Consider the following 14,097-nt stretch of genomic DNA (forward strand, 5'->3'; position numbering starts at 1 on the left):
GTACGATGATGATGATGATGATGATGATGATTGAAAGGGGGGGTTATCCACTACACGTCTTTTGTGTTAAATGCCCCTATGTTGATGTGGCACCACATGGCCCACATCGCCCCCATAGGGGCGTTTATCCACTACGCACGGTCTTAGTGACATGAAGACCATAGGATCACGCCTTATAGAAATGACCCTTTTGCATAAACGCTAATGCAAAATCACAAGAACCTTGGTACGCAAGGCTGCCATAATGACTGGTAACACCGGGTAAGGGGTTTTTATGATTCTTCTAGCTCATACATTGCGCATAAACTACTTCCAACCTTTAGCTTTCTCATTAGTTTGAAACACGCATAGGCTAATATATGGTTGCATTTTCATCTTTTGGATACAACTGTGTTATACTAATTGCAACTGTTATCTCATTTACCTCTGGTAGATAATTACAGAGACTTGTCTTGTAGAACAACAATCATTACAAATTAAAGTAATTTAGGGGGTGTCCACAGTCTAGTTCGTTTGGTCTTTACAAAGTTCTAGAGGCAAATTGATAGTTATGGTTTTAGGAGAAGACAAACAAACCTGGCGGGTCGTGTGGGCTGGCCGGATCGGTTAGTTAAGCGGTTTGATGCTTTGGTTTTTGGCTGTTGGAGCATCTTTTGTTAATTTATATTTGTGTTAAAGTGATAAAGATGGTTTGTGATACTAATACATATATGCAACTTCATATTCCAAAAATGAAAAATAATTAAATAAAATGAAAAAGGTCGAGCGGCCAGATTCAAGTTTCAAAGTCGGCCAGACCGTTAAACCATCAAGACCCACCCGCTAAAATCTCAAACCATCTGAACTGGCCAACTTGCTTCCGTTTGGGCTGTTTGGGCTGTTTGGGCAGTTCAACTGTTAATGAACCGTCAAAACCGAATCGTTTAAATCTTGTTCTGCTTCCAAGAGTTAACAAGTTTTTGCGCATCTATAGTTTGTTAATGTTTTTTCTAGTCACTAGATCCGTGTTATAGAATGAACAAAAACAAGTATAACATCTGGATTTTGTTTACTAAGATTTTCGTTTCATGATTCACGACAACGATTTGCACGTATCTTTGTTTGTTATCTTCATCTCCTGGTTCTTACAAACTTTGTTTTTTGGTTTCTTGGCCTTGAACAGCATAAATGTTACTTGTCTGCAAGCAAGAAGCTGCATCTTCATGTCACCGAGCCACTTCTCGTCTACCAGAATGGGTGTGTTCTTCAGGTTTAACTTAAAGATACAATTTGACTGAAGTTTGTATTATAAGAGTGTACATCTTTAAATGTTATTTATAAACTAAGTTTCTCTTTATCAGTCTTGTAGACCTATATACATGGTATTAATCAAATGCTCTTGTATCGAGCTTCGGTGGTCTGTCACAGTTTGCGGTAGTCCATCCGATGGTTTGCTTTTCATTGTCGTATATCACCATTTTGTCTTGCATCGATATATCTACAAATGCAAACCATAAATTAAAATATTCGTTTATATCATCATTTTAATTTGTTACTCGATCGAAAGTTTACCTCCGATTATGTTGAAATTTTGAAGTCCGACCTCAGTGCCGTTAAGAATTCCCAAGCATACGTTCCCTCTCGACTGCCCAAAATAAACGCATCAAGTTTTAAAACTTCGTTATTTGGATGATGATGATGTATCGTTAGGTTAAGAAAGAGGAGTTACCGAGATTAGAAGATATCCTTCAAGGGGGATTTCAAACTGGGTTTTGGATCTCCATCCACTAGAAAACCTCAATGCTAAAGGCTTGAAGTACTTGCTTACATCCTTTATGCTTCTAAATGGTTTTCTTCCTTTCCAGCAAAAGGGTAGTGTTTTGTCATCTAGTGCTTCTTTTATAGGCTTCCCACTCAACTCTTTTGTTACCTATAATATTATGGAATAATGATAGTAACTTGGTAAAAACAATAATAATGATATATTCTTATTATATTTAATATTTGTGATAATAACTTACCAAATAAAGTAAGCCTTCATAAGCTTGAGAACTTAGGTATGTGAATGAACTTCCACTATCAAATATTACAAGTAAATTCTTGAGCCCAGTTTGTTTTCCACCATAAATGACTTCTCCATAACCAGGTGAGTAGTGCTTTCTGAAACCAAAATGCATCAGATTTTCTATAAGAATAACTATTAAATTTCTATTGAAATCTGTGTACGGGTCTATTCAAACCTATAATCGCGTGACATTGGGGTTGATACGATACGTAAAGGGTCATATACATCATCTCCAAAGAAGAGAAACCCGCCTCCACGACTGCTAAAACAATGGCCAACAACATTCCGGATTAGACCCTGACTATGAAGTTGTGAGACAATTCCGGTTTTACCCTTCCCGAGCCCGAGAACCCCATCGAGAGGTTGGTAAGACGGACCAGGGATCTGATCATATCCACACCTGGAAATAACAGGAAGCAAAGTATTAGAAAACCAAATGCTTTTTTTACCCAAAAGTGTGATACCAACCCATAAATTGTGTAAGATGCATGAACCCCAAACATCACGTGCTTATTTGCGGGTTAATACAAACACAGACCGTTTGACTTGAATAATTGTATTGTGTTTTATCTTTTTGCATATTAACAAATAAATGTGTATGGCTCAAGTTATTCTATATATGGGGGCAAAAACGAGAAAGATTTGTAGCAAAAAAAAAAAAAAAAAGCCCCTCAAAAAAATAATGAAAAATTAACTAAAAAATCATAACTCAAATTTTAATACAAAAACGAAAAATGTAAAAACACGAAAATGTTTCCACCGTCTTCTTCGTTCTAAAAAAAAGAACTCGAAAAAGACACAATGTTGAGTGAAAAAGATCATTGTGTTTTGTGTTTATTTTCGTCATTGATTGTGTCTTTTTTTCTTGATATTGTGTTATATTATTCAACATTGTGTTATATTTTGCGATCTATTTGTCTTTTTTTTGTTTATCTTTGTTTTGTTCGTTCATTTTCGGCATTGTGTCTTTTCGTCGTTTTTTTTTGAAACAGGAATGACGGAGGAAACATTTTGGTTTTTTAATTTTTTCGTTTATTATTTATATGTTGAGTTATGATTTTTTAATTACTTTTTTGAATTATTTTTTATGGTTTTATGTGTGGCCACAAATCCTTTTCACACTTCTCATTTTTGTCTCCCTTTACATTTTAACTTTATCCAAAATATTAAATAATTACCTATCATTTATATGCTAAATGAATACTAATTGGCGTAAAACATGTTTTTTAAACAAACACGTCAACCGGTTAATGATGGCTTGACACGAAAATGTTTAGACTAAACACAAACCCCTGAATTTCATGTCAACTTCATATCGTGTCAAAAAATCACACCCATAAGTAAGTTTGGCTAAAATAAGTGTTACTAACCCTATAGTGACACGAGGAGTGATCCGTACACCCGTAGTAAGATTAACAAGCGAGACATCGTTGATAAGGACACCAAGAGATGAACCACCGTCAGCATACTCGACCTCATAATCACATTGACCTGGGTCATCACATCTGTGATCTCCGGCATGCAATGATGCACAAAGTGGATCTTTACAAGGAACCAAGTCATTGTTTGGTCTATAATAAGGATGTGGGGCCTAATACATACACATATGCCATAGTAACAAGAAATCGTGTCAGTGAAACATAATCAAATGATATAAAAACGAATCATATCAATAAGTCAATTACAACCTGAGTGCAATGCACACAAGGCGCGTCACACTGAAGCCACGTCAAATCGCTGCCTGTATCAGGGTCCACGAAATATGGCCTAGGAGGATGTCCTATATTTATTTGAGCATAATAAAACCTGTTGTTTTTACCATAAATAGAAACGTCTTCATGTGACAATGTGTTCATTACATAGCAACTGCTTGCCGTTCGAAAAAAAAAAAACATAGCAACTGCCTAAATCTTAGAGCAAATCAACATGATTCCTTAAAACAAGCCATAAGTTAGGGTTGTTCGTTGAGGGTGTGCCAATTTTGATGACGTAATGTTCAAAAGTCAGCTGTTTATTTTTTAAAATATGTAATTATCAAAACCCAGACCATGAACACCAAGATAGCTAAAACATAAAATCTTCAAATATAAATCAAAATAAAAATAAAATAATGTCTCAAAAGTCAAGTTGAATGAATGAGCATTTAATTATGAAGAATATATAATTTACCCTTGAGGATAAACATTGCCGTATAATGGAAGTACGACGGACGAACATATTGAGTTGCCTGCCTTAGAAGACGACGGCCAGTCCCACCATCTTTTACGCCGATCATCGGAAGCCGATACGTTAATCCCCAAGATCAACAGAAAACTCAATGCCAAGATTACCCTTGCCTTCATCGTGTGTTGGGTGATTAATGAGGGGAAATAAAAGGGTATAATAGTAATTGGATGATTCCTTTTTTTTTTTGTAGTTGTGTGTCAAAACCCGTTATGGTGTGTTGAGTGACTATATATAGAGAGAAGCTATGATGTGACGATACCTTGATTGATGACTATGCTACATAAAAAAATATTATTAGTTTTTTTTTTATTTATTTGATTATTTAAATATAAAGGCTCTTTTATTTTCTTATGATTATGTTTTATTTCAATCACTAATTTTTAAGATATTAATATGATTAAATTGTTTATCTATAATATATATAAACGAAAACTCTAAAATCCTATGTGTTGCGATGTGGTCGCTCCTCTCTTTTATGGAAGCCACCAGATTTCTTGATTTTTAAATTGAGGTCTCTCATTGATTTAATCCAAATTCATGGGTATGGGTCTTACCAAAACCAAATAGCTCTTAAACGGGTTATAACATCTCATTAAATAAAAAATTAATCTTACCAATTATTTAATATGAAAATCCTATAAAATAGGGATATACTAAAATTTAATATCCAATTTAAAAAGAAAAAGATATTAGTTATAATTAATAAACAATTTTATAGTAAAAACATAAGCGGGTCATGGGTCACCAAATACAGATAGCTTTTAAACGGGTTATAAATTATAACATATCATTTATTTATGAAACACTTTCATCATCAAACCCTAAGTATATTATTAACTTTCTTACAATAAAGAAAATTAAAATCCAAAAAATAAATATTATATCTTTATGAAGAACAAAGTGTTAGTAAGTAAAGGACTTCTATAAACAAGATATCGATTTATTCGGCACTTTTTGTTTCATTTAATTAGATTTATTCGGTTCATTTTTCGCTTAAATCGGTTATAATTTTGTTATTTAATTAAACCGGACACAAAGATTTGTGAAACCAGTTTATTAATTATTAACTTTCTTACAATAAATAAAATTAAAATACAAATATACATATATAAATATTAAAAACAAATAACGTAAAACAATCCCCGTAATACGGGGGATAAAATCTAGTTTTCTATAAATTAGTGTGATTATTGTATTTGAGAGGAATATGAAATTATAAAACTTTTACGATATTAATAATTATTTAAGTTTAAAATAAAAATAAAAGTGTTAGAACATTTTAATTGGTTAATCCGTAGGATTAAACCTCGTAATAAAACTTAATAAAACCCTGCTATATTATAAGAAAACAATTGTGGCTTGAGGATGATGCCTTGAGGGAATTTCTTGTAAACTAAGGCACAACAATGGCATCGCTTCATGCGTTTGTCTTCTTTTTCTTTATATACGGGCTTTATATTCATATATTTTTGTTTTATAAAATTTTAAGAGTTTTTATTCTTTATTTTTTAAACGTAACTGTTTTTTACTTCTCAGGACTTAAACTCTGAGCCTTGGATGTTTAAGAAACAATTGTTGCCACTAGGCTACCAAGTCATAACAGATTTTACGAGGTTTAATCCTAGGCCTATATTTTAACAAGATTCCTAAATTAAGTGCTAAAATGTCAATTGCGTCTAAAAGAAGGATTTTATGACTGGGTCAAATCTATCTACCTATTTTAATAAAGTAAAGTAAATATGGACACTTGTCATGTTTTGGTTAATTCTTATAATTTTTTCCCTCCAAAACTAATATACTCTAATCTACCTACCTATTTTAATAAGTAAAATAAATGTGGACACTTGTCATGTTTTGGCTAATTCTTATAATTTTCACTCCAAAACTAATATACCCTAATCTACCTACCTATTCTAATAAAGTAAAATAAATGTAGACACTTGTCATGTTTTGATTAATTCTCATAATTTTTTCCCTCCAAAACTAATATACCCTAATCTACCTACCTATTCTAATAAAGTAAAATAAATGTGGACACTTGTCATGTTTTGGTTAATTCTCATATTTTTTTCCCTCCAAAACTAATATACCCTAATATATGTAATAAATCAATAATTATTCACTTTCCTTTTACACTATATTTATATAATATCTATATATTTTTATAAATATAATTATTAACATATTATTTTACTATATATTTAAAATACTTGGTGAATTTCAAAAATCAACAACAAATTATGTTTCTCAAATGAAAATTGTTTCGGGTTTTTTTGTGGAACTTAAATTTGATTTTATGGGTTAAAAGTTGGTAAATAGATTGTTTGGTATAAGTTAACTACATTTTGGTCAAAATTTGTTAGAGTCAAAAATGAAAATTTAGAGTATTTTTAAAAGCTTGAGAATGCAAAATAGATTTATCGTCAAATTTGTTATGGGTTCAAAGTGTTGACTTTAAAATGTCAAAAGTATGAAAGTTAAAATTTTAAACATGATTCGGGTTTCAAATTTATTTTTAAGGGCATTTTTTGAAATAATCAAAAGGTTCGGGATTTGGCAAACTGACTATTTTCCCCTCAACTATTAAAATTTAAGAAAACATTGCGAACACTTTCGACATGCCACCCCCGTGCCTATCAATGCTTAACTTTTATCAAATTTGAAATATTTATGTCAACATTAATTTTTCTTTCAATGGTGATCAGAACATCGTATGGGAAGCATGGCATGCTAAATATGCTCAAATGAAACAAAATATTCACAAAATTGAATGGGTTAACATGTTGTTTTTTATGTTGTTATTATGACAAAGTCGAGAAGCCCTCTGAAACTTATCAAAATATTTTTCATGGTGTAGCTTAGAAAAACATAGTTCTTGAAGAACATCCATTGTTACAATTTAATGTTCTACTTTCCTTTGATGGGTGATAAATTGATAAATATATCAATAAGGGTAACGCTCCTTTTGTATTTAGGCTGAATGGTTAGAACTACTATCGTATGAGAAGTCTTATTTCCGAAATTAATTAATAACCAAAATTCTTTCATACATATATGACACCGAGAATGAATTTTTCAATAGAAAGAAGCATTCTCGGGTACGTTTTTGTACGGACATTTTTTTATTAAGTTCATTTAAAAAAATCATTTTGTGATATAAATAAAATCAATTTATGTACACATTGTATAGATACAAGCATAGATGTAATACACTTTTTTTCATATACGCTATGTAATTATTTGTTTTACCTATAATTTTATAATTTGAATTATCCCGTGTGGGGCTCTAAAACTAGTAATATATATAAACGAAAACCCAAAAATCCCACGTGTCGCGATGTGGTCGCTTCCTCTTTTTATGGAAGCCATCAAATTGCTTGAGTTTTAAATGAAGGCCTCTCATTGATTTAACCCAAATTCATGGGTATGTGTCTTACCAAATAGCCCTGCTTGCGGTGCGCACATATGATGTATATATGTGTGAACCCTCGGGTGGGCAAAAGTGAAATTGCACTAATTTTGACGTTATTTTACTAATCTCGTGAAAATAACGTTAAAAGTGACGGACGGTTAATCAGGCATCATGTAGTGGCGTTGATAGCTGAAAGATAAGGGTACATGCACCGATCAGCCGGTGTCCCGATGATTGAGTGCTATGTGCCTTATGTCCAAGGCTTGATGCAAAACTACTATCGAGCCGGGGGTCTCACCAGAAGCAGCCTCTCTATCCCTATGGGGTAGAGGTAAGGCTGCCTACATCTTACCCTCCTCAGACCCTACCATAGCTTTGCTATTTGTGGGATATACTGAGTACGATGATGATGATGATGATGATGATGATGATGATGATGATGATGATGTGTCTTACCAAAACCAGATAGCTCTTAAACGGGTTATAACATCTCATTAAATTAAAAATTAATCTTACCAATTATTTAATATGAAAATCCTATAAAATAGGGATATACTAAAATTTAATATCTATTTATAATTAGTAACAATTTTATAGTAAAAAACATAACCGTGTCATGCGTCACCAAATCCAGATAATTTTTAAACATGTTATAACATATTATTTATTTATGAAACCCTTTCATCATCAAACCCTAAGTATATTATTAACTTTCTTACAATAAAGAAAATTAAAATCCAAAAACTAAATATTAAAAAACGAAAAATGTAAAACAACCATTCTCTTAAACCATTAGATTGCTTTATTTGTAAATGAAGGCTTCTCAAGCATTTGACCTGAATTCTCGGGTAAAGGTCTCACCAAACCCATATAACTCTTAAACGGGTTATAACATCTCATTATATTAAAAATTAATCTCATCAAATAGTTGATATGAAAATCATATAAAATAGGGATATACTAAAAATTAATATCCTATTTTATTTTAAAAAATATATTATTTATAATTAAGAAATAATTTTATAATAAAGAAAATAAACGGGTAATGGGTATCACCAAACCCAGATAACTTTTAAACCGGATTATAACATATCATTTGTTTGTGAAACTATTTCATCATCAAACCTAAAGTATATTAATTATTAACTTTCTTACAATAAATAAATAAAAATCTAAATATACATATATAAATATTAAAAATGAACAATGTAAAACAACCCCCGTAATACGAGGGATAAAATCTAGTTATTCTATAAACGGAGACAAAAATGAGAAGGATTTATAGTCACAAAAAAAAAACCTTCAAAAAAGTTTAAAAAAATTAAATAAAAAATCATAACTCAAAATATAATAAAAAAAACAAAAAAAAGTAAAAACACAAAAAAATTTTCACCGTCTTTCTCGTTCTAAAAGAAATGTTGAGGGAAAAAGATCATTGTGTCTTTTTTGTTTATCATTGTATTTTGTGTTTACTTTCGTCATTGATTGTGTCTTTTTTCCTTGGTATTGCGTCTTTTTTTTCTTGATATTGTATTATATTACTCAACAGTGTGTTATAGTTTGTTCGGCATTGTGTTATATTTTCGATTTATTGTGTCTTTTTTTAGTTTTAATTGTGTCTTTTTTTTCATTTTTGTCATTGTGTCTTTTGTTTCTGCAATGTATCTTTTTGGCGTTTTTTTGGGGGAACGAGAATGACGAGGAAAACATTTTTGTTTTTTTTAATTTTTTCGTTTCTTATTTATATTTTGAGTTATGATTTTTTTATTAATTTTTTGAAATTTTTTAAGGGGTTTTTTGTGTAGTCATAAATCCTACTCACACTTCTTCCTTTGTATTTTAACTTTTCCCTTTATAAGTATAGTTTTATCACATTATAGGCTTTTTAGGAATTAAGTGTTACTTTGTTTTAACATGATCCTTATGTGTGTTATATGATTTAAGGGCCGTCTGGGAAGATCTAAGGGAGGTTGATCGTGATGTTAATTGGTCTAAAATGAATTTATTTAGGTTTACACTCTTAGCATATTAACCCATAATTCTTTAAGTTATAATCCTATAGCCAAAATGATTTTGACTCATGGATAGCTAGAATAAATGATGTGAGTGTTGAACCTTGCAAAGACTAATGACCAAAAACCAAAAAACTATTGATACAAATGAATTCCGCTGCATAGCTTGTCTATGTCATATACTAATTGAATTATAGTTCAGATATGATTTCAATTAAAGTGATACTAATTCACACAAAAAATTAGACCAGCTGTTTACTGTTTAATTGATTGTGAATTGTATTCATTAGTTTAGATTAAGATCTAGAATCCTAACAATTGGTATCAGAGCAAATGATCTCTGAAATTGATATAACAATCAATTGAAAACATAAATCTAATCTCATTTTGATATTTCTATTTGTGGATTTTCAAAAGGATCAAAAATAGATCTGTCTAAAACTCTGTTGTTAGTGAAAAACTAGTTGAATTGAGAATCATGATGTCAATTGTACAAGATCCACACAGTACTGGTTCAACCTCCAACACCCAAGTTGGTTCGAGGACAATACAACATTTCGGTACACCTGAAAAGTATGTTAAAACGGGACAACTACGAATAGTTGGTCAGTTTCATAAGTTTCAACGAAATCAGTTAAGTGTACCATAACAACCATAGTTTGTATGTATGTATGTATGTATGTATGTAAGTATGTATGTATGCATGCATGTATGTATGTATGTATGTAAGTATGTATGTATGTATGTATGTGTGTATGTGTGTATGTATGTATGTATGTATGTGTGTATGTATGTATATATGTATGTATGTGTGCATGAATGCGTGGAGTATTATTAGGTTCAAACGCCCCCTTAACTCAATCATAGCCGTTTCGTCATGCATGTATGTATGTATGTACGTTTGTATGTTTGTTTGTATGTTTGTGATGTAATTATGATAAGCTACATTAAAACCTTGACTATTTGTTCGTGCTACGTACCTCCATTTCCCACGTCTACCACTGTAGCCCCGTTCCGCCCACTATATGCCCTGAGTAGCTATGTCTAACACTACATAGCGTATATGTATCAACATATGGACATATATAACTGTAGTAGAACCTTGGCATTTATGTCATACTCAATTTAGTTTGTTCAATTGCAGTAGAACCTTGGCATTCGCACCATACTCAATTTATTTTGTTCAATTACAGTAGAACTTGGTATTCGCACCATACTCAGTTTAGTTTGTTTAATTACAGTAGAACCTTGGCATACGTGCCACAGTCAATTTAATTTATCAATCAATAATACTACTCACATTCCCCCAGCTCGTAATCAATCATTGTGTATGTGGGGAGTTTTCGTGTGTTAACACTTAGATAATTCACATCACGAAGCGTTTTAAGATAGATCACTGTATATAAACATGCTTTTCATCCCAAATGTTCCTAAAACAGTTTAGAAAGAGGGATCATGAAACTCACCTTATAGTGGTGTACTCAGCACAATATCAGTTTATAACTCATTTAGCTCGTTACAACTTGATTCCTATAATCGGTATTATATCATTATTATTTTATTAATAGTATAACCTCCATACTGAACCGGGCTGTATATCTAGTCTGGGTATAGCTGTCACGCCAGAACATGTCAGTAGTCTGAGATTGTGACGTTGTTCAATGCATAATGTTTAAAATCGAACTTGGCTCAATTTCATTGATTCACGTGCTGGGCCGAGTTAGTCGTTTACATGCTTTGAAAATAGATAAGATCACACAAACTTGAGTAAACGTGTCGTTTGATAAAATGATTTGATTTATAAAGAAAAATTAGGGTTTAGATGTCTGGTTTCGCTACAGGGTTCGTTTTCGTTTTATATAGTTTGGTTTGGGGAAAAACTTGCACAATTCATTCGAATTATCCGAATTTCTCAAAAATTGTATGGTTTTAATCAATTAACCTAAAAATATAATATTTGACCACTTTTGATGTTCTGATATTCCAGCGGGTTCGCTAATCACAAATCTGCCGGTTTTTATCAGAATTTTAATTGTTTAACTTTCAAATTAGCACAATTAATTATCTTTTTATTATTAAACTAAGAAAATTTTGTCTGGACCGTGAGTCGAGTGAAACCTTAGGAAAGGTTGACAAGAACACACCAACTCTATAACCCAAAGGCCTATTGAATATCCCGGCGGAATCAGGATATCCAACAAGTGGGAACGAAGGAGTGAAGATAACAAACACGAAACAATAATAAGTAATCAATAAGAGCACATTCACAGGCAAAGATTCACTATAATAAATGAGTCATTAATGTAACAGTGAAAGGAATGTCTACGGTTTCGTGTGTGACGGCGGTGGCGGCGGCTGTACGAAGAAACAAATAGAATATTCTTTGGGAATGTTTCTTGTATTGTGTGCGTCGTTATCCGTGCCTAAATGGAAACCTAGGACCCTATTTATAGACCCTGACATTCCTTCTAGAAGTTCCTAATCATTACATAATGAAATACAAAATAATACAAGTGTTGAGTCCTCGAGCAAGATAGCAATCTTGCTCGAGCAGACTCACTATGCTAGGTATGCTCGACGATTGTCCTCGAGCATACTTTACTTAGAATATCTTCAGTGAAGATATTCTCCTCCAGCAAGCTTCATTCCTCTTGACTAGTCCATGCTTTGCTCGAACTAGTCCATCGAGCAAGCTCATTCTTCCTGATGTCTTCAGTCTTCTTATTCAGCAATCTTTAGCATGCTTGGATGTAAATCTTGCTCGGGGAACTGAACTGTGCTCGAAGTCCTTGCTTTGATCACTTGACATCTTCTTATTGCATCCATGCTTGTCCCCATGTGCTCGATCATCCTGTGCTCGTAACACTTAGTTAAAACTTGTATGATCAAGCTGTTTGCTCGATTGGCAATCCATGCTCGATAGAAGAACACTCTTGCTCGTTGAAGGTGTAGCTTGCTCGAAGCCTTAACACTTAGAAGAATCAACCAATTAAGGTTCTGAAGACCTTTCTCGAAGTAGTAAAACCATCTCGATCATCTATGCTTGCTTGAAGTCCATACTTAGCCGTTTTCTAAGGAGGTTGAGAAGATTCCAATTTTTCTTATCAAAAATCCGACCCAACAATCTCCCTATAGATTGGAACAAGCTCAGATGCACCAAAACATACTTGCATAGAGTTACACATGTATCAGACATCAAAGATATATCATTCAAGAACATGTCATCATTACATAAATAGGAATTCTGCCACTTGGGCATTACACATTAATGTTTTTACATTAAACAAAAAATAACAAAATTACAAAGATAAACAGAAATAAAATTAATTGTCATTGAGCTCCATTCTGCTATCTTCTCCTCCTGCTCCTTGTATAAGAGTTTTCTTTCATTTCCTTGACAAGGGCTGCCTTCTGTTTAATCATGTCAAGTTCCACAGCATAAGAGGAATCAATGGGGAATTCTGCATCAAGTAAGTCTTGTAAATCTTGAGGGTGATGGAATTTAAGATCCCCATCATTTCTAATCACAGCAATAGGTATTCCTGACGCATTCCTCAGAGAAATTGAGTCATTATGCTGGTTGTAAGAGATGAAGGTAATTTTCCATCAATTTGCACAATTGATTTTGGTTCTCTCATCTCTTCCCTCCTAGCTAAGCACTCCTTTAAAGTTTTTCTTTTTTCATGTGAGCTTCTTGCTTGGGATTTCCTTCTCTTATCTTCAAACAGAGAGAGCTCTAGAATGTGCACTCCATTTATTCTCTTGTTCCTTTTGTCCCTCTCTGCTTGACTCCTTATCTCTTTCCTTCTTTGGTTGAGAAATGGGAAGCCATTTTCTGCTTGTTCTTTGAGAAATTTGGAAAGCTCGTTTCTTTGTTGTCCGGCTAATTGACCTCTGTTTTGATTGTCATGAAGATCCAGTGTAGCCATCTTCTTCAATTGTTCATTTGAAAAGTTTCTCAAATCATCTCTAAAGATGATGAGAGTTTCTTCTTGATCTTCAGTGACAACCCTCAAGGTCTTGGATCTTTTGTCAAAAAGAGATGTGTGAGCAAATTTAAATTTCTTGGTGGCTCAGGCCTCACAATCTCAGACCTTGGGGTTCGGCTCGAGCTTCCTTGAGTATTTGACTTTATTTGATGTAGTCCAGCCTCTTCATACCATTTTCTGATAGTCTCATTGATGTGCTAAAAGTAGTTATAAATTTATTAACTAAAATTACGCTAATCTAGACATTAAGAAATAATTCTAGACTCTTAACTTAACTAAAACTACTAACCGGCAAGTGAACCGGTCAAATCTAGTACAACTAAGTAAGTTCGGATATCGAACCCACAAGACTCTTTAAATTACGTAGCTAGCTAATTAGACTCAACTGACTGACACGACTATTTTATTATTATT

At 32.7% G+C, this 14,097-nt stretch overlaps 1 protein-coding gene across 1 annotated transcript; it reads right to left on the reverse strand.

The window, feature by feature from the left end:
- Nucleotides 1–1,364: 1,364 nt before the first annotated feature.
- On the reverse strand, nt 1,365–4,538 carry LOC143534426 (aspartic proteinase Asp1-like). The gene is made up of 8 exons (XM_077028922.1): nt 4,214–4,538; nt 3,733–3,850; nt 3,415–3,635; nt 2,220–2,444; nt 2,001–2,139; nt 1,709–1,909; nt 1,552–1,624; nt 1,365–1,477 (listed from the first exon to the last, which is right to left on the reverse strand). The coding sequence occupies exons 1-8, from the start codon at nt 4,384–4,386 to the stop codon at nt 1,365–1,367; spliced, it is 1,263 nt and encodes a 420-aa protein (XP_076885037.1). The 5' UTR covers nt 4,387–4,538.
- Between the last annotated feature and the right edge of the window lie 9,559 nt (nt 4,539–14,097).

Source organism: Bidens hawaiensis, unplaced genomic scaffold (genome assembly GCF_021521415.1).
Source record: "Bidens hawaiensis isolate Kalapana, Puna unplaced genomic scaffold, B.hawaiensis_p1.1 tig00010164_1, whole genome shotgun sequence".
In the NCBI taxonomy this organism is placed as follows: domain Eukaryota; kingdom Viridiplantae; phylum Streptophyta; class Magnoliopsida; order Asterales; family Asteraceae; genus Bidens; species Bidens hawaiensis.